Source organism: Centroberyx affinis, unplaced genomic scaffold (genome assembly GCF_046629955.1).
Source record: "Centroberyx affinis isolate AG114_WGS23_722 - 3 ecotype Tasmania unplaced genomic scaffold, CSIRO-AGI_Caff_v1 ptg000550l_1, whole genome shotgun sequence".
NCBI lineage: Eukaryota > Metazoa > Chordata > Actinopteri > Beryciformes > Berycidae > Centroberyx > Centroberyx affinis.
Genome location: NW_027279195.1, coordinates 2,668 through 28,056, shown reverse-complemented (window position 1 = coordinate 28,056; position 25,389 = coordinate 2,668). Strand labels below are relative to the sequence as shown.

Below are 25,389 nucleotides of genomic sequence, written 5' to 3'. Positions count from 1 at the left end.
GGAAAAAAACAATGTTTGTAATTTTTTAAGATCTTATCTTATCTTCTAGCAGTACATGTCACCTCTGGGAGGCTTCCGTTGTTAGCAGACATCTGTTGTAATGTCTGTCTCTTATCCAGGAGCTACAGGTAGCTTTGTAAAGCTGTGATCTGGCAATGTGCTGTAAGTTGTTCTTCTCTCTCAGAGCTGTCCAGTAATCCCTCCCTGGCCTCCATCCTCATCCCTGCCCACGCCCGCAGCCAGGCCGCCGCCTCCACCCCAACCAACGCCTCTGCCACCACAGGTCAGAGCCACACTGTCCACCAGGCACCAAGCAGCTCCAAACATGTTTGTTTGAATCACAGGCTGCGGCTTCTGTTGTTGATGAATTTAAAGCTCGTTTGAAGTGTGGTACTCTTTTAGTAAAAGCGGAAATATTTTTCACTTCCAATAGTCAGCACTTTGACCACCAAAAAAAATGTAGCAGTCCTTTTTGTTAAAAATAACAAAAAAATAGTTGACTGAGCATGCTTGCTCTTTTCCAGCAACGCACTGCTACATAGTCACACAGTTACACACATTCACACCTGGGAGCTGCCCAGCACAACCTGTCAGTTATACTGTTGCCACGGGGCAGCTTCACTGGAGCAGTTGGGGGGTTAAGTGCCTTGCATAGGCTCATAGTAGCTGTTGAGGGGCGGGGGGAGTGTCTAGCACCGCCTCCCCTGAGCGGGTGTTGTAAAGAGTTTACCAATGGACACACAGCCTCCTGCTCTTTGCTCTCTCTGTCTTTGTCTGCCTCCTCCCTCTCTCTATTGATTAACGTAAGGTGATTGTTTTGAGGACTGTTTGACAGCGAGTAACCATCTCTTGTCTACCTCCTCTTGTCTGCAGACGGTAGCAGCACAGAGCGAGGCCCCAGCACCACCACCGCCTCTGCCTCCGCCTCCAACTCCACCTCCTGAGCCCCCAGACCGCCGCCTCAGCCCCAGCCCACGGCCCCTCCATCGCCCCGGCCAGGGGGTGAGCTCCGCTCCGCTCTGCTCTGCCCTGCTCTACTCTACCCCCCGACAGCAGCGGAGCAATGCTGACGCAGTCGGGGTTCAGCAGCTGGCAAACGGCCCCACACCACAACCACAAACCAAACATCCCCTATCTGCCTCTTTGTCCCCGACCGGCCCCCATCCAGCTGTTTGAATTCTACTCCATCCTCTGTCGAAGACATCTCTCCGCGTCCTTTCAGCAGGGAGGCAGAGCACGGGGGCAGAGGGGGGGCTGTCGACTGTACTCATTATAAAAGTACACTGTACATGTATACACAATGCTAGCCTGCTAATGTTTGTAAGAGGACAATCTGTAGAAAAAGGGTCATGAAGTCCTAAGCTGTTCCCCTCGCCCCTCCCATATTTAACTAATACTATCTGGCCTTCTCTCTTGTCCTCCCTCACATTGTTCCCTTTCTCTACGTCCTCATCCTTTGACCTTTGACCTCTGACCCCTGCGTCCCCTGGCCGGACCCCCCTGGTTCCTCCTGTAGTGCATGGCCTGAGTATGGTTAGGATCACCCAGGGTCTCCCCACCCCTCACCTCTCACTTTTCGCCTCCACATTGACCTCCAGTTCCGCAGACTAGGCATGAGGCTCACGCACGCGTATACACACACACACGCACACAAAGACACATGAATACACTCACATACACACATGCACATTCACACACACGGATGCATGATGATCCTGATGTATGTGGAAAGAAGCAGTCCACTTGCGGGGGAAGGTTTGGGCAGGTTTTAATTGTTTTGCCCGGGGTTGTTTTTAAATGGTTAGCGAGCTGTTTTACTCAACCTTGTTTTTAATTTTTGTTTTATATTCCTGGGCACATGTTTTGGATTGCCATGTGCGATGGATGTGACATGTATCTGGTTCTGTGTGCTTGTATAATATATATATACACATACAATACAAAACATACATGCATACATACATACACGGTTTATATATTACTTTTCCTTATGTATAAAAAGTATATATAGATATATGTATATTAACTTCAATGGTTCAGAAATCATTTATGGTGAGCTCATATCTGGCAGAGCAGTGGCAATATTTGCCGCTGCCTAAAGACAATAGAATTAGGCAAGGTGGTGTTTCTTTTTTTTTCTTTTTTGTCTGTTTGCTGGAGTGTGGTTAGATTCCAGCAGTTACTTCCCTGTTCTCCTGCGTTGTCCATATTTGTTAAGGCTGTAGATGGATTTAGAGTGCCGCTCTGTTCCCCATCGTGGTTTTGACTGCGGTGACTATCTGTAACGGTGTTTCTGTGACAGCGCAGCGTCCAGGGATGCGTCTCCCCCCCCGTCTAGATCTCTCTCTCTCTCTCTCTCTCTCTCTCTCTCTCTCTCTCTCTCTCTCTCTCTCTCTCTCTCTCTCTCTCTCTCTCTCTCTCTCTCTCTCTCTCTCTCTTTCTTTGTGGAAAAATCCAAGGTATTTCTTACACTTTTCTTCCCTCGACTCCTTGACAAGTCTTTGCGGCGGTCTTGCTCGGGGAGAGCCGCTCGGGCGTAGCCGCCTCCCGTCACCGCTGACTGTCGACTGTATTGTGACCACTGACTTTAAGTGTTAGTCTAGCGTTCTTTCTCTCCACCTGCCGCACATAGAGCCACTCGGTACAGTCCGTCAAAGCGTCTTATTTACAGAGAATACTCACTACATTTAAAAAAAAAAAAAAAAAAGAAAAAAAAAAAGAAGAAAAACACAACAGCAGAATTTGTATATACAGTATAAATGCTCCTCACCAAAATCCTGACTTGTATGTTGTTTTTTTTATGTTGTTTGATTATCTATTTTTTTTTTTCATGTTGTGTTCAAGGTATGTATATATGCAGACCCATGTACTGTTTATGAGCAAAAACAAAGAGGGTTGGGGAAAGAAATGAAAAAGATTTAAAAAAGAAAAAAAAAGAATCAGGGCAAAACTGACGTTGTTTATGGATATTGTAGATGATGATGATGATGATGAGCTTTATCCAGCCATATAGTTCAATCTTACCTGTACAGTACAGTAGATGACAGCTGTATTATTGTAACAAGAACTAGTCATGTATAGTGTAACTATAGTTTGGAGTGCCTTTGCTTTCATACACCTTCGCCTTGTTTCCCCCTCACCCAGCCCCTGCCATCACTCTCCCCTACATTGTGACTCTCCCTTTGGTGCTGTTGAATGTCCTACTATCCGGCAACACACACACACACACACACACACACTTCCACTTGAATGATTTTCGGTCCCCTCCGCTCTCACCTCCTTCCCCTTTTCATTGCAAACTCAATGTTAATGTAACATACAGACATTGTTAATTGTAAGGATATTTTCCTTAATTGAAGATACAGTAGATAAGTGTTTATTTTGATAGATGTTTAAGGTTTTATCTTGGACGGACATACTCACATGCACGCACAGACACACATACCATCGTCCTGGTGCTGAATCCAGGGCATGAAGTGGGGAGGGGGGGGTTGTGGATGGCAGTGGGGGTCAAAAAGTCCTAATATACAGTACAGTATGTTTCTGTATTACTCACGGTGTTGGTTCTGGTACCAAAGCCAAACTATGATGTAGATGTTGTGATGAGCCATCCTCAGAGGCAATAATGTATCCTGTCTCTGTCTCTCTCTCTCTCTGGATATTTTGTTGTTTCTCTGTCCTTTTGCTTGTTCTCTTCTTCTTCCCTGTCTGTGATCTGGGGGGTATTCAGTAGCACCTAAGGGGTCGAGTCATGTAGCCTTTTTCTTGTCCTGCTTGCTGTAATTTTTGCATTCATGAACGTGTTGCTTCCCCCCCACCAGGCCTGTAAACAAAGTTTGACCACTTCACCTTGCCCCTAACTCCAGTTTAATAAAAACACCACAAAGGTTACCAAAAAAAAAAAAAAAGACGAGCGACGACAGTGGACTAATATATATACTATTAGCCCACTATCACATCCGCACACTTGTTCCAGAAGAATATGCTAACTGGGTTTAAATAAAAGAAAAATAATAAGAAAATACTACAAAAACATCCTGTATAACAGTACTACTACTTGAATGCCTCTGTTTGTGACTGAAATTTTTATTTCATTTGATTTTTTTTTTCTTTTTGTTTTTGTTCTGTGAAGGTATGCTAAATGTGCGCCTCTTTGTAAATATTCCCTCTGCGTGCTCTGAGGAATAGTTCCCTGGTACTGTAATTTGCATTAAATAAAGAGTAGGATAGCCTGGAAATAATCAAGCCCTTTGTCTTTGTTTACTTTGTACTATCCTTTTCTTTTGGTGAGTGTGCAGCTTTCTGTTTACACGGCAAATGTATGGTGGAGATCCAATATGACCATGAAGTCACGTTATCTAGTGTGTCAGTATGACCACAGTGAGGCAGTGTCCGACTCCCAGCTTCAAACAGCCATCTGTTCAGTTCAGTTTTATTTAGATGTACAGCTTTCATTTTAAATAGACATTTAAACACATTTACATGATCGTATCAGAGTGTAAAAGTAACTGCATAACCTGAGGCAGCAAAGGTCAAGGGCCATGATTGTCTGCACAAATGCATCTGTTCCCATTTCCTGAGAAAAGTATATTCTTCACTGCCTCTTATAACATTCCCATGTAATAAACATTCAGGAAAAAAAAAAACACTTAATCAATCAATACTCATTCATGAAAATACAATATGTACTTACTGTTATAGAGCAAAACAGACATCAATAAGAGCAATTATAATTCACCTGTACTGTAACCACTAGCAACATCATGTCGGTGAAACTGATGCTGCCTTATTCATGGATTCTTTGATTTGCCGTTACTGTACTAGAGGACGGATGATAATTTCTAGTATATTTCAAAGAAGGACCTGACTCACATAGTAATGTGTGAGGTGAACAAGCATTTTCACATAAAATAGCATCTTTTACATAAAGATTTTAGCTCATATTGTAAGCTTGAGATTATTCCCTGACAGAATTGCCATCCTTAGTGTTTTGACACATCCAACATAATACACAACAGAAATACTTAGCTTTAAACCATTTTAAAATACATTCAGCATAGATTGCATCCTATAACCACAAAATGATATTTTGCGACATTTTTCCAATGTAAAAGCAGCTTACGTTCTCAACTGCCACATAATGGAGGCGGTTGGAGAGTGCTTTAGCTGCCTGTGTAGATGCCTGTATCAGAGAGGCTGTCAGGGGTCCTTACTGACCACCTCCAGTATGAGAGGAGAGATGTCGTCAGGCTGGATGTCCTGGATCTGCAGAACCTGTTTGCTGTACTCCTCGGTCATTGTTCTCATCTCTGTAAGACAGGCCATCACTTTGGGGTACAGCAGGCTGGAGGCACAGGGGAAACAAAGTCAGTTCAATTTGAGCGGGGTGGGAAACGTCTCAAACTGGGAATGGGATGTCCGTGTTGCTGCTTATTTGACTCACTGTCTCTCCGGTCCCGCTCTCTTGCAGTCGATGCAGCTTTTCAGAAGGAGCGCCAGGTTCTCATGCAGTTCGTCAATCACACTGTGATGCTGCACGCCCGGACGATCTGATGAATCGCAACAAAACACTCGGTAGCACAGCAATTACCTCATTTATCCAGTCATGAAAGCAAACTATGCCATGCACAATGGTTGATATACCATTTACTTAATGCTATACATTTACTTAATGCTCTAATCCAGAGCAACTTAAAATGAGTGAGCAGGCAGGGGTTCAGTGTTTTGCTCACCAAGGACACATGGCCTTTGGTGGAATTGAGCCTGAGAACCTCTGAATAGTGGTCTTATTTGGACTAAAAATAGATTTTAAATTAACTTTGGCCTGCATGAACACTGCCTGAATGTACACCGTTTCACTATAAGTATTTCCAGGGTAAAAAAAATGATCTCCACTTGCAAGGGATTTGGATGAACTGATGAAGAATTGCCATTACCTGGAGAGAAGAGAGAGATGGCTTGCATGAGAACATACTCTTCCTCCTGCAGGCCCAGCTTCCGCAGTGTGTGGTGAAATCGCATTAGAGGATCCAGCAGGAGCTGTTGGAAACCAGCTACGAGACCCAGAGAGGACATATAAGAAGACAATAAGGGAAGATGCATGGCTACATGAATGGATGCAGAGTTACAACAAAGGGGCAAGGCAGTGTGCAGTGGGCACAGATCATCGAACTGAATCATGATGCACCTTTAAAGAGATTACCCATGACTGGAGCACTGTCAGTGGCCTGGTGTTTTATTCAAACACAGGGTTGCTGCTCAGAACAAATCACAGCAAACAGTGTACGCTGTGATGGAATTATTGGTAATGCTTGCTGTGTGGTCATTTAGTGTAAGAAAGTGACAGAAAGGAAAAGTGGTTCACTGACAACAAATGGCCGCTCAGGCAGCACTCTGATACATCTCTGTCAGGTCGTTACCTGTAATAACTCAGTATTACAACAAGGCTGCAGTATGAGCAACAAAAACCTGTCTGTCCACTGAGACAGCAGCTAATTATACCCCAGATCAGTGCCAGTACTCCAAGAGTTACCTGTCTGCCACATGACCAGTCAGTGTGTCAAGTGTCAGTGATAAAACATCATGACCAGCAACCAATCAGCATAGAGGCCTCTCACTAGCCGATAGTCTAGTGATGCAACTTTGAGTATAACAGCTAAAATAGTACATTTTTGAACTGTAGATGGCTTCTTTCAGTCTGTCTGGATTATGTTTGATCTTATCAGACTTTTTTAAATCCCACAGCCGTTTTGTCAGACAGTCCCTGGCAGTGACTGACTGACAAAACATAACAGTGCCAAAGACAGCCTGCAAGCCAAACCCAGTAAGCACACAGTTCAAAGACAAAACGAAAGGAATTCCATCAGGGTTTCATCTGATCTTAAAAAGCAGAGCAGATAACACCAGTTCAGCAACATTCACGGCATGTATTCCTCCAGGAGACACACTACACCTCAGACAATGTGAGTTTTCAGCAGTTCTCTTTTGGGAATTAAAGCTTTCTTACACGTCTCTCGCATTTCAAACGCAGATGTTCTGTGTGAGATTTGTGCAGATAGCTGTAATTGTCTAACTGCTCACAAGTACATGGTAGAATAGGCCTATCTATGAGTGAGTCAAGAGGATGACACTTCAATTAATAATTCAGTACTTTGACTAAATTATGAAGACCACAACCTCATGCACTGACTCACAATTTACCTATATATCTCTACACCCAACTCAGATGTGCTTGACATGTCCGAGGCTCATTTTTTTGTTATGGACTTTCACCCATGGCAAGTCTAATGCGCAAGATTCCTCACATACGGTAAATATCTCACCCCTCAAACACACACACACACACACACACACACACAGACACGCACGCATGCACACACACCTTCCTAGCACAGTACCTCAGTTCATTATCCCACATTCTTCCCCTTCCTACTAGTCCCGGTCCTCATTAAATGGGTAAGGGAATGAGTCAACAGGTTCCCTGCCAAAAAGCTCAAGAGCCTAATGAGGGTCAGTTATGTCAAATAGAACTACTGGAGAGCCATTTTAACCAGCTCATCAGCCTCAGTCCCCTGTTGCCATGGGGAAAAGACCCATGTCACACCAATGTCACAGGCAGCATCAGACCACAGTTGTGCCCACAACACTATCCTATCTTATTCTATCCTATCCTGGTCCAGTCCATTCTGTCCTATCCCTTGCCTTCTCAGTTTGATCATTCAGCGTGTTATTTATTTGTTTGTTATGGCTAATATTTTATGTATTTTGTGTATTTTCCAAACTCATATTTGAGGAGTATGTCAATTATTGAATTTATTTTATATGATTCAACCTATCGCTAGGAGGCAAATGTGTCTCTCCCTCTTCTAAAGTAACATCATGAATTGAGATGGCCCTCATGCCTAAAAGACGTGTGCAAGAATAAATGAAACATACTTAGTCAATAAATGGTGGCAGAACTGATTACACTAACAATGAATCAATGAACAGCGAAATGGGAAGTAAATAGGAGGCATAACTGCTGTTACACTGCAATGGAAGTATTATTTTACTTTGGCTCCCATGTACATTCATGCATCTTGCAGTGATGGGTCTGCCTCTTCTTTCCATATAGATGTATTCTACGCCCTTCTCTTATACTTGAATCATATTTTACATCAAAACATGAGAGACACAAATTTCCCTCAGAGGCTGGTAGATAGTTGGTTGGCATTTAACACACAATGTTATTACTATACAATTTCTGCATCTGTACAATTGTGAAAATGTTAAATTCCTCTACACTCAAACCTCTAAGTCACCAATATGTATAGTAGGTATGTACACATCATGTACATGTACACAGATTTTCACAGTACACTGTCAGATTTACCTCTGTAAACCTAAAACTAATGCTTTGGTGGCTTGTTCATGGAGGTATTCTCACCCCGCACAGCGTCATCTATGCAGTAGGTGAGATGTCCACACTCCCAGATGCTTGTTTTAGTGTTGAACACCATGTTGAAGCGGATCTGAACCATTTCAAATGTGGCTCCCTTCAACAGAGAGATCTGGTCCTCCATGCTCAAAGCCCTGTCAGAGACAGTTACAGTGACTATTTCCAGCCAATTAGACATTAGTCAGAAAGAAAAAGACACACACTCTCACATATGCAAAGACACGTACAGGCACACACACGCACCTGAAGGACAGAAGCCTTTTGGAGAAGCTGATGATGTTCTGGATCATGTATGTGGTGAGGTCAGTCACGTGAGGAAGAGCAGTGAAGATGCCGCTTTTCCTGCTCTCACTGCCCTCTTTGTTCTCCTCTATTTCTAAGGAACCACAGGGAAAGGAGGCGGAGGAGAGGGGGGAGCAGGAGCACGAGGATGTACTGGGGTCTGAGGCAGAATGGTTTCCACTAGCGGAGGTGTTTGGAAGGCAGCTGGGCTCGCTATCAGACTGGCTGTATTCACTCACAGGAATGATGTTTCTGTCAATGGGCTGAAGGAGACAAAATCTCAGACGTGTTACAGTAAGCATTTAAAATGTTACTACCGGCAATCATTCACACATGTATGCCTACCCTAAAGCCACTGAAGAGGGAGAACGTGGGGTCAAATGACTTGCGGTGGGCAGACAGCAGCTCCTGAATGGTTTCCTCTTGTTGGGGTGAAAGCTGTACTGATGAGTCACCCATCTTCCTCTGCCTGATGTGGATCCTCCTCTTCTCTACCGCCTCGTCAGACATGATCACTAAGGCAACACAAAAAAATACCTGGCTGTATGTCACCATAGAAATATTGATTTACAATCGACATCGGCCCCGTCAAAACTAAGTTGATTGTATAACTCATATGTTTTGTCATTGCTGCTGAAGTGCCGTTTTATGGTCCAAGATTGAGAAATGTATCAAGAGCCAACCTCTAATGCTGGGTTATGTTGAAAGCCTCTAATTCTCAAACCTAAATTCTAAGATGTATAAAAAATAATATATTTTCATGCTACCTATCTCCTAATACATAAATTTCATAAGGCAAATGTCTAAAGCAAACAAAGCCTGAAATATTGGTCCCATTTCTAAATTTAGACTTTGTGTCATTTATTACTTTAATTTAACCCAGACAAGATCATGATGCATGTTGTCCTTCTGTTACTGTAAATGTACTGTTTGTAGTATTCCAAATTTCAATAAATATGACAACATTACATGTATCTAAATGTTCTCATATAAGTTGTTTACTGATATTTGTAAGTATTTATGTCATATATCAGTGTGCACATTTGATCACATGTAGCAATATTTAAAATTACAAATATGTTGCGCTTTCTCTTTTAGCAGAAGGACATATGTTGAATTTAAACCTTACTTACTTTCTTTGCACATGCCTATGTCCTGGCACTTGCGGAGTCGGCAGGCTTGGCACTGCCGCCGGTTGTTCTTGGTTATGTTGCAGTTATTCAGGAAAGCACAGCGGAGTTGCGTTGACCTCTTTATGGCACGTCTGAATTTATTTAAAAATCCACTTAGTAACAGCCAACAAACATTTATCTGATGTTAGAAATTAAAAGTATGAACAATCAGTAAAGTCAAAATACCTAGAATTCATAGCTGTGATTTAGACATTATGACAGTAATTTAGAATTAATCAAGATGCTTCAGTAGATGAGTATTGCTGTGACAAGTTAGTTACTTCCAGTTTGCTCCTATTCAAAACAACAGTCAATGGCTTTGCATGGGAACAGTGAAATGTTGAGTCTATTCTACCTGTCAGATGACACTGGATTAAACACAGCAGTTGTGTTTTGAAACCAAGAGAAGCAGAGCAACCAAGCCCGAAGCTGGTGAAGAGCAGAGAGACGGGGGCAGGGGATGCAGAGAAAATCACATGTGTTTATTTTCAAATGTGCATTAAAACACCCTTCAGGGACAAGCTTTTAAAATCTGAGCTCTGGAGGTTGCAAAGGTTGGTGAATACTCCCATACCCCTGCTGACTAATAATGAATCTGTCAAGAGCCGAACCTGCCCGGTGGCCTTGTGGTCAGATTATCTGAGAAATGAATAGTTTGTGGGCTGAATTGCCCTGCAGTTTAACATCCTCTGACTACTGTAACTGCAGAGAGAAAACAGAATATCATACAAGATAGTGTTCAGCCATTACAGAAGGACTTCTTGAATCTGTGTTGAAGGTGTGTGTTTCAAAGTGTTCAATTTGCTACAGCAAAAAAACTGTAACTGCACATTCAAGACCCAGGACTGGACTTGTTGCAAAAAAAGTTTCTTTAATATCATGATCATGAGCAACGTGTTTTGCTCTTGAACCTGATGAAGCTGCAAGCAAAACGTGCTGCTCATGATCTCTACTATAGATCCTTTTTTTGCATTAAGTCCATAGTCCTAGGTCTTGAGTGTGCAGTTACTGTCACATAGATGTGTGTGTGATTTTTTTGCTCTGCTGATGCTCTTCTTACAGTTACCTTCTTCTCTTGACATAAACACTATGCACAAGGCTTTCTACTTCTGTTCAATGTTTCAAACCTCCATGTCAATGTTGCAAGTGTGCTGGAAGTGTAGGAGAACTAAGCAGCTTTTTGTCCCCTCTTTTCTACTCTTTCTCCTCCTTTCTTATACATGCTATACGACACATTGGACAAGGTTGCACAGCCTGTGGAAATCAAGGACAGAGTGTCGCTGGCTTGGTGACAATGAATGAATGAGAATGTGAGTGGGAAATCACAGCAAGAGGGCAAGAGAGAGAGAGAGAGAGAGAGAGAGAAGGGAGAGAAACAGCCTCACCTGAAGAAGCCCTTGCAGCCTTCGCATGTCAGGGCATTGAAGTGGTAGCCGTTGGCCTGATCTCCACACACAGCACAGATCCTGGGTTCCTCATCTTCTTCCTCCTCTTCTTCCTCTTCCTCTTCCTCTTCCTCTTGCTCTGCCAGGGTTTCACTGAGGGTCTGCTCTCTGATGGCCTCCTTACTCATTCTCAGCTGAAGGATTAGATGACACTGGTGTCACTAGCCTCATGCTTAATTACTGCTACAAATAAGCGCTGGTCTACATGAATGGCTGAGTGTGTTTCAATCTTTATGTCATGTGTGTTAACATCACACACTTGCCTTTGTATACTTGCTCTCGCGGCTTTGGACAGAATCGGCCAATCACTCTTGTGGCATCCCCCACCCCACTGTAGGGAAAAAAGCGTTGCTGTGGCAGTCAAAGGAGAGTGATCTTGTGATACACTCGCTTTTGGTTCATGACGTATGTGTTTTAACACACTATAATAGTTTGATTTGCCCTTATCCAGCATTGCTTGGGTTTCCACATTTGCCCACCAATCTCCACAAAACCCATACTTAAAAAAAAAATCAAATCAAATTTATTTATATAGCACATTTCGTACATTAAAAATACAAGATAGAAAATACATAAAAGAAAACAATTAAATAAGAAAGAGGGCTGTCCACTCAACAGTTAGAAGGCAAAGAGGGAGATGGACTAGGGGAGAGAAGGTTCTGGCAGGATTCAGAAGCCAACAGGGAAACCCATGTGGCGGACTCAACCACTCCACTGTCTAGCTGGATTAGCCTCTTTGAACATTCAGCACCACTCTCATGTCAACTACCTATTATACCTGTCTTCAATGTAAACCTATATCAATATACCAACATATCAGCCAGTTGACTTTGTGCTGCTTTCACAGGTTCATACGTGACACCAGATACTCTGACAGCCTGCGTCAGATTCCACATGACTCACTGTTAGGATCTCGACTCTAGACAATGAATCTACATCTCTTGATTTCAGATATACAGTTCACTTAAAACCCATCTCCTTCAGTAACTCAACACACACATTTTTTTCTCTTTACCTCACTGGTTCTCTTTCTCTCTGAACACACACACACACTCACACACAGACACACACAATATCACTCTCACACACACACAAACACACACCCTCCCACTGACTACCACACTCTTGCTTCCCCTATAATTTTATTTTCTGCAACAGAGATTTTAAAATGTATCTTGTTTCCTTTCCTTGTAGTTTCATGCATTTTATTGCTACTACACTTGCTGTTTCCCACCATGTTGTGTATTTAGGTTCTGTCATCCAACTCTGTCTTCATTATGTTGGTTTTTGTTGTTTTTTGTTTGCTTGGAACTGAGATACTCAGCTTTAGGGATTTTTATGAATTTGTCATGTTTCTCTTCTTTCTGTTTTTTTTTCTTCAATTTGCTATTTCTTATCAAGGTTTTTATCACTTTGCGTCTATGCTTTGTCATTGTGGAAATAAACTAAACAAGCAAATAGTAAACATGTTGTCCCCCACCAGTGATGTAGTTCCACCCTTGGGTCAGTCAGTGATTGCTCAGTGTACTTGAAATATGAGTGAAATTGTATAAGCAATTTCGTATGGGACAATGAAAGGACAGCTTGACCATATATTTCTGTTGCCTACTCTCCTCAGAATTAGGCTTACAAGTTATATCTTGAAATGTAGTAACTGTAATTGTCCTGTTTTTACTCAATGCAGTACAAAATATAAGAACTACAATACACAATAAATACACACAATGTACACTACAACACAATTGATAATACAATACACAATATAACATACAACACCAGGAGCGTGAGTGTTATGAATAATATAAATGCTAAATGATAAGTGATATATGGTATTGCACAGTAAATGGTAATATGATATAAGTAGTCAACACTGATGGCACAGTGGTAGTGCAGTGATGAGTGCAATAACAGTACAACAGTACAACAACTGTACAATAACTACAGTGTCTTGTGGTTAGAGGTTTGCCCTAAAATTCTGCATTGACTCTCACTTCAACACATCGACCCAGTCTGATGTCTCCAAGTGTGTAGCATGTGTAGACTATTATGTTACCTATGATAACTTTAACTGTATTGCTTTACCACTGAGTCCCCATTCATTGTCCCCCACATTATATGATAACTTTAACTGTATGACCTGCTTTACCACTGAGTCCCCATTCATTGTCAATGCCGCCCCCTAGCGGCACAAAGTCAACGTTACAGAGTGACTAACGAATGAACGAACGAACGAACGAACGGACGGAGACCGATCCATAGTCCCCCCTTTGGTGGGGGACAACAAGGGTAAAAACAGTAAAACTGTTTCTATTCAATGTGCACTTATACATCAACAGTGTATAGACCACATACACATGCATGCGGACACACATACACACACGCACACACACACACACTCATGTACCAAAGGATCCTACCATATAATCACATAGTGGAACAGGGAAGTTACTGTGGTAACACTCGTAACAGTGTTACCACAGAATTGAAGAGGATTTGTGTCTATCAGCAGGTGACTGAACAATTCCATTACCAGGATTAGTGGAGACTAAATGTCTATAAAGGTGTTGCGAGTAGCATTTTAATATCAATGAATCATTACCACATTCATTTGGAGACATTAGTATAATTGCTGTAAACACGAGACCCTCACAGAGAAGACTGGCAGCCTCTACACTGCATTTTCCATGGTGTGTCACCGGGTCGGATTTTGCAGGAAATCTGCTGGATTGCTTCGTGGCACAAAACAAGAAGAGTTCTGTTTGCTGTTTTCCAGCACAAACAGAACTAAAGCATTCAGAGTTTTTCACAATGGCAGATGGTGGAAGGAGTGAAAGGCTGATGGAAAAATCAAGCAACAGGGTTTATGGGAAATGAGGTCTTCATTTTGAGAAACACCAGCACTAACAATACCACTGGTGTGATATAGAGGCTACCAACCATGATCTCATGTGTTTATGGTAATTACGCCAAGGTAAGACAATCAATTTGACAATGATATGTTGATGTTTAATAATGCTGCAGGAGCTGAGGGTTTTATCTGTTCTAATAGCATTCGTTAGGCTATTGTGTCACACCTCCACTGCTCCATTCAGTGAGGCTAAATGGTCACAGCTTTGTGGCCAATTACACCATCCTATACTCCATTAAAGAATATATACTACCAAGTGATCCAGGGTGTCAGGAAAATGAAGTGCTCCAATCTAATAAATGGTTCACCCTGTTGAACGGGAATTACGGCTGATGTAAGGATTTCCAGTTCAAAAATAAATTTCATTATGGATGTGCCTCCATATGAAATAATTGCCATACAATTAAAGGACTGAATGAGTCTGCCGAGGGCGGGGTACATTATTCAGCATTACAAAGAACAATTACAAAAGGTTTATGTTATGAAAAGCAACAAGACCAGTTGGACCAGTGGCATTTTTAATGATATGATCCAACACTCTATAAATTAAATTGACCAGCAGGCTATACTTCAACTTTTTCATATAATTCTAGCAGTTAGCACCTTTACTGGCATTTGGAATAAAGGTCATCAACTTGTGGAAATGGAAATAAATATATATGACCCAAATAATTATTGTGGAATCTGTGAGGAGCAAACAGGAAAAAAATGTGATATCCTACTGTCAATATTTCATCAAAGACCAACATGTTTTAAGCAAATGCCAAATTAGAATCTTATCTTCGCTACTTGAAATAAAACGAGTAAAGGCAAGGAATGCGTGTTTTGTTGAGAAAAAAATGCCTTTGAGTCAATCCGTTATATGGAAGCCTTTTCTGTAGACTACTTGACTTGTTAGGCAAAAAACATTTCTGAATAAACAGCTGACATCTTCCCCGTGCCACGCAGTGAAGCAGCAGTGCAATATTAGCAGAACACGACCGTTCTTCATTTCATACTTAAAATGTACCTGAATTTGCATTTGCATATCATTTCGAGCAATCAATCTAATCCAAACTCAAAGACACAGAAATGAAGGATCTCCTGCAGACGACTTAGTGCTGCTGTCGCCCACTCAAGAGGGTTTACAGCACGTATATTATTTATAGGCAATTAAAAGAAAGATTAAGATTGCAATTTCAATGAAGTCCAATTTGTTCTAGACCCAACAATTCTTCATGACAACAAATCTGAGAACCACAAATAAATGTGAGATCTTTTTTTACGTGACAAATGTGAATTGACAAATGACTGCGCAGCGCAGTTAGGCTACCTGAAGGGTTGGACAGTGCATCCCTACTCAAACAGGCTAGTAGCCTATCCCAGTGTCTCACACAAACGACGGAAATATAACTAGATTGAATTAATCATTTCGAGATCTTTTTCTCTTCTTTAATCAGAATTATCAGACCATTATCTCAGAAAGGCAAGACCTTTTCTCAGAATGACAATCTAATCTCAGAATAATGCGGTGATTGTTTCTGAATTATGAGAAAAGATGTAAAAGATTAATTCGGACAAAGCGAGCTGAATTGTTTTTTTTTCCAGGTAAAGCTAAATAGAATCTGAAACCAAAAGAAGCTCTGAGAATTTGAAACTGGATTAGGCTACTTGAGGACAACCAGTGGAAACTGGGTCATGCCATACAGTTTTTGATTTAGCTATAGTCACTCAGAGATAGGCTGATTGTTTCTTATTTTTTCCACATTTGATCTTGCAGAGAACTAAACTTCTCTGGGTGTAGGAGCTGAATACCATCCTACACCGTCTAGGCAATGAAAACAAACACACACACACACACACACACACACACACACACACACACACACACACACACACACACACACAGAGGCTATATATTTTATACTGGCTTACTTGCAAATAGACTATAGGCTTTTGTCAGCGCATTGGAAGCCAATTGTAGCCGATACCCGTGTCCAAAATATAGTTCGAATGAATGCCATCTACATATAGGCTTTCAAATACTTAAGGCAATTCTGTCACATTGTGAAATGAAATATCTCTTACCATAGCCTATGATCTTTGTCAGTATGGGAATAAATCCACCGCAGTCTATGAGGTCTGTCTATCTATATGGTGTATATCATGTTATGTCAGAACGCATATTAACAGGATAATTAGTTCATTTAACGTGCATAGCCGTGTGCCAGAGTCAAAGTAAACCCGTAGAAAACTTTTTTGTTGGTAGCCTACGTCAACACCACATAAACTATAAAACCAGTTTATTAGGTTACGAAACGCACGCCTGCCTCTTCATGCCTTTGAGTAAAACTGCAGGAATCTGTAAGCAACTGGCCTGGGTAACGACTACATCTGTTAGAGAGATAAATTCACTCCAGTGCTTATGCATAACAAATGTGTGAATCCGTGAAATACACTCACTAACCTCTGTCTACCTCTGGTCAGCCTGCAGTTTTGCACCACGCAGCGCCCAGACGCACAGAGCTACCCTACTTTCCCTACCTATGTTACTTATGTTTAAAAGTCAACTGTTAGCCAAATACTTATCGAAATACTTAAAGAATCAACTCACAGTCTAACGCATCGAGATGTCAATGTAACCGGAGTCGTCAGTGGTTCACAGGGCTGAAGCCCATTTAACTGAGGCAGTCAGCTTCCTGACTTCCTGGTTCTGGTTCAGGACGCTGCTACAGTTAGCAACAAGTAGCTACTGTAGCCTGTTGACAAGCCACTGCAGCATTTCACCCATTTGGGGGAAATGACAGACTGGGGGGTCTGTCTACTTCTGATAATGAAACCTACACTTCTCTTTCTGATGCTCAAGCTTTCCACAGGGCGAGGATGACTGCAGCATCAGCATTTAGTAAAAACACCTTTTCACTGATGAAATTCATGACCCCTTTTCAAATTTCCATTAATTACCACATTTTAATGAGACTGAAAAGTAACAATCAGCTACACTAACTTTAAGCTTTAAGTTTGTTTTCCCATTTTAAAATCATGGATTACAATATTATTTTAACTCTGTCAACAAAAGACAGTCAGCAACCAACAATATTCTCCTCCAACAGTATTAGGTATTCACTGTTTCAGAGCCAGCTTTTTGTGACATTTGACAGTATTTTATGACAGTAAAAATGACTAAATTCTGACTTTATATCTTGGAATTCAGAATTCTGAGAAATAAAGTCATAATTCTGAGAAATGGAAGAAATAAAGTCAGAATTGTGAGATAAAAAGTCAGAATTCTGAGAAATAAAGTCAGAATTCTAAGAAATAAAGTCAGAATTCTGAGAAATAAAGTCAGAATTCTAAGAAATAAAGTCAGAATTGTGAGATAAAAAGATAAAAAAGAAAAAAACTCACAATTTAGTCATTTTTTATTTTATTGTGTGGCAGGAATGGGCTTCCATATATTTCAGAACTTCTCTAGTCTGAAAAATACTATTTTAAAATTACATTTTTTTCAAGGTTTTCTAGGAGTGTGGGAACCCTGCATATAAATAACTAAAAAACACAGTCACAATGAAGGTTATATTTTAATATGAATAAACAACAATTTCAAATATGAAACTGCATCTCAGTGAACTTTGAAACCCTTCTTTAGGCTTCTCTTTGCTCTAGTCCCGTTGAGTCTTGGCGCTCCTCTGTGGCGCGGTCTCTCCCCTGCTCCTGCTCCGTTGGGCCAAGCATCTGCTCTAGGAGTCGGCTGGAGGCTCTGTCAGAGGGAGAGGTCAGCTGCAGGGCACCCAGGGGACCCGGAGGGGCCCCGGAACTCTTTGCTGCCCCCTGAATGATATGCTGGGCCGCCTGCAAGTGCCTCCGCTGGCTCTGGTGCACTGTGAGAGAGGCAGTGGAGGAGGAGAAATCATAATGAAAGCTAATCGAGCCAAGCATGGATACAGTGATTCATCCATGATTGGTTTCATACAAAGGTGACATTAAAAAAAAAAATCAAATTCTCAAATGAATACAGTGGAAACAGAAGGCTCTCCCAAACCTCTTTGCCTGACACTGATCTTCTTGACCTCCGGGATGAGGAAACTGTACACCAACTCAGACACAATCTCTTCTGATTGAAGATTGTTCCGGCTACACACACACACACACACACACACACACACACACACACACATATACAAATGATTTATGTTTACTATACTTGTGTTTTAATTTCTGAATATAAAGCATAAGATAGATATTATATGGACAGATAGATAAACCATCACAGCACAACATGGATGGGATATGGAGAGAGTGTATAGCTGAGGTGTCCATTACCTTTCCTCCATGTCATATGCGATGTTGTTGACCTCGCTTGCCATCCTGCGGATCTCCTCCCTCGCCTGCTGGTCAGCTGTCTGCTCCACGGTGCCCAGGATGATGTCCTCCAAATACAAATCCACAGTGTCCTGGTGCACCTGCACCACCTACGGAAAAGTGTTAGGGACACACACACACGTTATTCTTATGTCCACCTCATAAATGCAAATTTTCGCGACAATCTCCTATATCCGACATTTGAACATGCACCCACTTGTCTGAAGATCTCATCCTGCTCTCTGCGTCTGCGCTGCTCCACCTGTCTCCTCCCACTCTCCTCAGCCTCTCGTAGGCGACGCTCTCTCTCAGCCAGCAGCGTGAAGGCATGGATCCTGCGCTCTTCCTGCAGGCGAATCAGCTCCTTGGACAGGGTGTCCAACAGGTCCACCAGCTCTGCACCTACCATGCCAGCCTGATATGCCTCCTCTTGAGAGGTCTGGGAGGAGAGGAGAGAAGGGATAATGCGATTGTTTAGAGGTATATGAGCTATGTGTATGTGTGTGTGTGTGTGTGTGTGTGTGTGTGTGTGCTGTTTCACCTTGTGTCTGTGCAGCTCTCTCTGGGTTTTCAGGGTCTGTGTGAGCTGTGCATCGTCTCTCAGTAGGTCCTGCTCCTCCCTCTGCAGGGCGTGGGTTGTCCTCAGCTCCTGGATGAGCCCCAGACGCTTCTCCTTACCCTTAAACATCTGTCACAAAAACACACACACAGCCAGAGGTGGACAGAGATGTTGTTCTTACATCCTTAAACACAGGCAGAAGATTCTGTAGGTGCTTCAGCCATAAAAACAAACACAGACACACAAGCACATAGGTATGCATAAACACACTGACCTGGTACTGAATGCTTCTTCCCCTCAGCAGTTTCTGCAAGTGGATGACTGCCAGCTCTCTCTCCTCGTCTCCCTAATGAAGGGCATGCAAATTACATTATACAAATGGCATCTCCTCAGAAGGCTGGTGGTGATGAACAAGGCCAGTGTCGCTTACATGGCAGTATATGAAGTGGCAGACAGATTCACTGACCTCTGGTGGCTCATCCACCCTGGGGGTGAATGGCCGAGGAACAGGCTTCTCCTTCTTGACAAGGAAACGCAAGGGCTTCTTCTGCACCGCTCGCTCCTTTTCTTCCCTCAAAGCCTATGGGAGAACAGGAGGTATGTACAGAGTTATCTATCACTGAGGTGGTATACCTAGCAGGTGAATATATGTTTCTATCTGTTTTACCTGGTATGTCTCCATCAGTTCCAACTCTCTGCGCTCAGAGGGCTTGACCAAGCCCTTGCTGACTTTGGGTTTGGGTGCTTTCACACACAGCTCAAAGACTGAGGCAGGGAGTCCTGCCTCCAGCTCTAGCAATCCTATGATACACAGGGAGTCGAAATTGACCTCAACACATGAAAGGCCACCACAGTGATGCTGTTGTCAGTTTTATTTGTCCAAAAGCATTTAGAGTCAAACCTTCGTATGTGTCGAGGTAGCGGCTTTTGACCACATAGTTGAGGGTGTTCCGGTCGGGGAAAACGCCCCTGCGGGTCAGAGGGGCATATGTCTGAGACGAGTAGTCTGTATAGTCTTTGACAATGTCACGTCGCTCCAGCTTCCCCTCCACATTTCTGCTCTTGGCTGTCAGCTTCCTCAGTGCTAGAGAGAGAGAACAACCATGGGAAATAAAAGATTGGGGGGAGGGAGAGAAATCAAGCCATAAATAATACATTTCTCGACCAAATGAGCAGAATGTCATGGTAGTGCAGATCTTCCAGAGGTGGTGAATGTCTTACAGATGATATAGTCATTGTGGATCTTGTGTAGCTTGGCCTCCTTGTCTCTTTGGTGCTTAGAATAGTTCTGGTCCAGTCTCTCCTTTGTGGTCTGCTTCTGCGCCTCATCTCTCTGCCTCAGCAGGTCCCTCAGCACAGCAAGACGGGCCTCCTGCAACCTGGCCACCAACCACAGTGACAGGGAACACAGAGGGAGGGCAGGGGGTGGGTGGTGAGGACAGAAGGAACAGCAAGGGGGAGGATGGGGTAATTAAGATTAATTTATCGGCCAATTCACACAAGATGCAGATGCAGTGCAGTGTAGTGCCTCTGGAGCAGTTTGGGGATTTAATGCCTTGTTCTGGGTCACTTTGACAGTATTGACAGACACCAAAGATATAATACTAGCTGCCCATGAGATTACATCTTCCTTTTAGTGCCAACAACATTTCAGATATTAATTAGCCTCTTTGCCCCAAGGCCTGCCTGTTTTAACATTGTAAAACAAAACATACTCTTCATGTCCTGTCCTGTACCCTGTTAGAAAACACTCTATTTCACTCTCTTCTTTCCTTTTCCTATTAGGGCTTGAAAAGGTTAATATAAAATAGTGGCTGAGATGCCACTCACTTCTGGATTTCCCCTTCTCTAAAGGCCCACTCTTTGGTCTCCATCTCCTCCATCATACGTCTTCTCTTATCCAGCTGGCTCAGGTCATCCAGAGGAGGCAGGGTGGCCTCCCAAGCCCGCTTGGCACGTGCCCGCTCTATCATCTCCACTTCTGCCAGGCCTGCAGGCAGACCACGACCTGGGGGGAAGGGTTAAATGTCAGGGGCAGAGGAGAGAGGTGAGACACGGTTAGGCTAATTTAATATATATACAACATACAGTTAGGCTAATTAGTTGAGGGCAGGAACAGTTAGAGATCTATGGTTTTCTCATGGCAAGAGCAAAATTATATTAAAGTCTATAGCTGGTAAAAAGCTGAACTGTTGATCTTGTACCCCAAGTCAAAGTTGCCAATGTCAGGAGCTCTGAGGGAGCCGTCCCGGGTCGCACCACATAGCCAGGGCTATAAGGGTCTGTCTGTACTTCACTGTCCCTGTAGTCTGTCTGGACTCCCACAGTGCGCTGGAAAGGGGTGAACTGTTGCTCAGCACTCTGTCCGGATACAGAGTTTTCTCTGAGAAGAGAAAAAGAGGTGTTTTCCTCTCTACCGGCTTAAAGGCACAACAGAAATGGCAGAGAGTAACACGAGGGACCTGTTGAACTTACTTTGGCAAAGCAAAAATCACATCTGGAGGAACTTGTTGGGCAAAGGGAATCAGAGGGCTGAAAGAAAGGAGATGGAAGACCAAGTCAGAGACTATGTCAATATGGCAGTAGGGCAATTATCATGTCTTGTCTTATTGTAATTGTCATAAAATATTGCCACTCATTGAAATAACTCTCGGCACATCATATTACTGAGTCAAACGTAATTGCTGCATAATGAAGTTTATATGACTTTGAGTGTTATTATTAGAGGCTTCCCCTGGTTCCACCATCATCCATGGCTTCACAGCGGAGGCTAATCGAACCGTTTAAAGTACTTCCAGCGATCAGCTCCGGTCACATGGCACTCCTCCGTTCTGTGCCATGACTGAACACCCGGAATAACTCTGGCAAAAGCATAAACAAGGACAATAACCAAAAATTGATAAATACGTAAAGGGACATAGATTTAAGATTGTAAGCGTGTGTGTGTATGTTACCCAGCCAGCTGCTGCAGTGCCTCTTTGCGTTGTTCCATGTAGCCTCGCCAGCGTCGATCAATAAAGGCAGGCACTGGGTCTGTGGTGTCCAGTTGAACGGTGTACCGTGGGTGGTGGGGCAGGTTACTGAACATGGACCCAAACTCCGGCACTTTCCTCTGAATAAGCCAAAAAGAGACTGTGTCAGTGAGTGCATATCAAAAAGCCAATCCATTTCTCTGTTTTCAGGTGTTGTTAACTGGAACCACTGAGAAAGAATTGGCCATGGGTCACATGTCAGTCATAGATCACTACAGAGAAGGAACTGAGACCAGTGGAGTAGTGGTAAATACAAAGGTGGGTAAATCAAACAACAAACAACCACCAATATGAACAAAAATCAATTCTATTTTCGGAAAAGCATTCATTTGTGTTTCTTTCCCTTGTAAGACCGTATCTTCATATATCTTACAGTACACAGTTGATAAAACTTAGTATGAAGCAGGGTATACATTTATGGAAGAAGGATGTATGTCAGCCTAGGTTGCAGAGGGCAATTGGTCACATGCCTATGATCACATGGCAGTCAGTGACGCTAACAGCTAGCATGATGAGGCTGGGGCAAATGAGGGTCATTACATATGACTTAACCTATCTATTAGGTTAATTAGCTGACAAGAGATCTTTTAACGTTACACAACCGAAGATTTACTTTTGGATGAATACAGACAGACCTAACTTACCACTCTGTCCACAGACGCATAAGCCCTGAGGTTGGACCTGGCATGGTCCACTTCTCCTGACACTGTGAACACAGGATCTGCGAGGCACGACGTTAAAACAATTCAGTGAACTTATCTGACAACGAAGATGTTTGAGCTAGCAAGATTTCAACATTAGCTTTAACTATTAGCTTTCGTCAAAGTTTACTCACCATACAAGTAGTCGTAGACTCGGTGCGGTCTAAAACTTTTACTGCCATCATTTTTCTTATTAACCGTGCGACTGGCAGTTAGGCTCATTTTCTAATTTCAGTTAAAACCGTACTTTTACAGCCGATGTGTCTAGCAGATAACCTAGCGATTCAATTTAGTTAGATCGCATTCACCTCCATTGCTACCTACTGCAGTATTTACCAGCGTAACCATGGAGACGGTAAACTGACATTCCCCATAGACAAAAAAAAATCAGTTTCACATACTTCACAGCATGTTTGTATGTCTGTATTGCAATACAGAAAAATGGACAAAATATTTGTACATGTAGGTACATTTATTATTTATATTTACATATATTTTGGATATAGTTGCAGGGATATGTTGCCAACAGCGTATAAGGATAAAATGTATTACCAGTGTCCAAAATCTATTAAAGCTACATGGAAACTACATAGCACATTGTGAAATGTATGTGTATCTGTATCATACAGGAAGACCAATATAATACTACCATGGTCGAGACCTAGACAGGCAAAAGGTGCATTATGTATTAATTTCGCCAGGGGGCAGAATATTCCCCGGTCTGATTTTTTCACTGAAAGGAAATTTGAACCAGTTTTTTTGCAAGAAGTGGGTGATCAACCTCAGTAGGCTATAGTGCTGACCTAATCTGATAAGTGCTGGTAAACCACTATTTATTTATTTTTAAACTAAATATTTTTTATGGAGATTAGTCAACCCTTAACTGTAAGGCGTAAACACATTTTTACACAAGGTGCAGGTGAAAAGCATGAGAACACTTCTTCACTGATAGCAAATACATTTTCAAAAGACATTACCCTGTATTTGACTTCATAATACAGCTCACATTTTTTTTTTTACTTTTCAGAGACATTTTTATGCATGTGTGTTTAGGAAATGACGAAGCCTTGATGTGGTCCCAATAGCTGTATCAAGCCGTTTTTGGATATAGACTAGACCTAGATGGTGACATCAACAGGAAGCTCATGGCAGCCAGGCCCAGGCTTATCAAGGGGAAACAGCGCACGCACACACACACACACACACACACACGCACACACACACACACACACACACACACACGCACGCACACTCACACACGCACACATACCAACTAAAGTGTCAATGTGTACGGTGACAAAGAGACTGATTGAACTTGTCAATCGATCATGAATCTTTTTGTCTCTTACATGAGAATCTTCAAGTCCATAAGCTGTTTCATCCACTATTGTTTTTTTGTTTTTTGTTGTTTTTTTTTTGGTCAGAGGAACACCACCAGCCAGAGCAACATAACTTCACAGCTGGACGGTTTTGCAATCCTGTGGAAAAGTTAGTTCCTTTGTGTTGAGTGTGCCAGCTCACACTCAGCCGATCTTCTCCTGCTCATGTTAGATAAACACAGTCTAATATTAGACCACAGAAAAAGGAGAAGATAAAAAAGTTGCATTATTTGTAGCAGTATATGGACAAATGGTTGGCATACAGAGTGACTATGCCTTATGCCTGGTTATAGCTTAGTGCAGATACTTCCCCACAGTGGTTTCATTGTCCTTTATAAAATCTTGACACAATCTACTGTAGGAGATTAGCCTATATGTGGAGGTGCAAATAAATCACAGTGTTCTAGCTGTGTGTTGATTTTCAAGTTGTTATTTTTTTTTATTTCACTGAAAAGATTTTAAACAGATTTCAGTGACAAGATTTTAAATAGATTTCAGTGACAAGATCTTAAATAGATTTCACAGATTGGCTCTTCAGAAAGATACCGTCCTGCCACCTCCTCCTACTATCCTCCTCCTATCCTCCCACTACCTAGAAAAAAGCAGCGAGGTTTTTGCTGTTAATCTGCAATACATGATCTTATATGGGACAGCTAATATCAAGAAGTCTTACTGTGCGACCTACTCATGGACCGCAAACTTAGTCACAGCTTGCAGATGAAAACCACACAAGCTAGATGCCTACAGAACGTGCTACTGCCTCTTATCTCCTCGGAGCCTCAATCAGACAAGGAGCCAGTATTAACGTCTGCCCCCACATCAACACTTCATAATCAGCCGATGTAAGCATCTCTGCATTGTGTGACCGTTACACAGGGAGTTTGTTTTTCACCTGCATCTGCAAATGTGAGACCACAGCCAACACCTCGCACCACATTACACTGACTCAGCATGAAAAGTTATTTCCAAATCTACGAGGGTATAGCTGATTAGGCAGGGGGTCACGTGGAGTGAGGCTCAAAGATTTTCTGAATAATCTCCTGTGATAATGTAAAACAAAGACATAAATGTGTGCGTGATAATCAACACTGGAATGGTGCAATTAGATGATGGAATACAGCATAACCTCGCAC

General features: G+C 42.4%; 2 protein-coding genes across 5 annotated transcripts in view; one reads left to right on the top strand and one right to left on the bottom strand.

Annotated features, from left to right (window-relative positions):
- LOC139642994 (glycogen synthase kinase-3 beta) overlaps positions 1–1,059 on the top strand; it is a 28,317-nt gene extending 27,258 nt beyond the window's left edge. For 3 of the 4 annotated variants that reach the window (XM_071518102.1, XM_071518103.1, XM_071518101.1), the window contains 2 exons: positions 185–283; positions 874–1,059. In XM_071518102.1, the coding sequence (XP_071374203.1) occupies positions 185–283; positions 874–944 (170 nt within the window). In that variant the 3' untranslated portion in view covers positions 945–1,059. The remainder of the gene's footprint in view (positions 1–184; positions 284–873) is intronic. The other variant, XM_071518104.1, reaches the window with a different exon arrangement.
- A 283-nt stretch (positions 1,060–1,342) lies between these two features.
- On the bottom strand, positions 1,343–23,180 carry cfap91 (cilia and flagella associated protein 91). The gene is given in 25 exon segments (XM_071518100.1): positions 1,343–5,344; positions 5,444–5,549; positions 5,937–6,053; positions 8,426–8,571; positions 8,681–8,982; positions 9,065–9,234; positions 9,853–9,983; positions 11,277–11,415; positions 17,922–18,104; positions 18,266–18,357; positions 18,547–18,695; positions 18,803–19,024; positions 19,127–19,273; positions 19,419–19,490; positions 19,611–19,724; positions 19,812–19,945; positions 20,046–20,228; positions 20,366–20,523; positions 20,975–21,152; positions 21,349–21,527; positions 21,620–21,676; positions 21,925–21,968; positions 22,035–22,256; positions 22,821–22,897; positions 23,012–23,180. Coding segments are annotated over 25 exon segments (3,555 nt in total). The 5' UTR covers positions 23,100–23,180; the 3' UTR covers positions 1,343–5,199.
- Between the last annotated feature and the right edge of the window lie 2,209 nt (positions 23,181–25,389).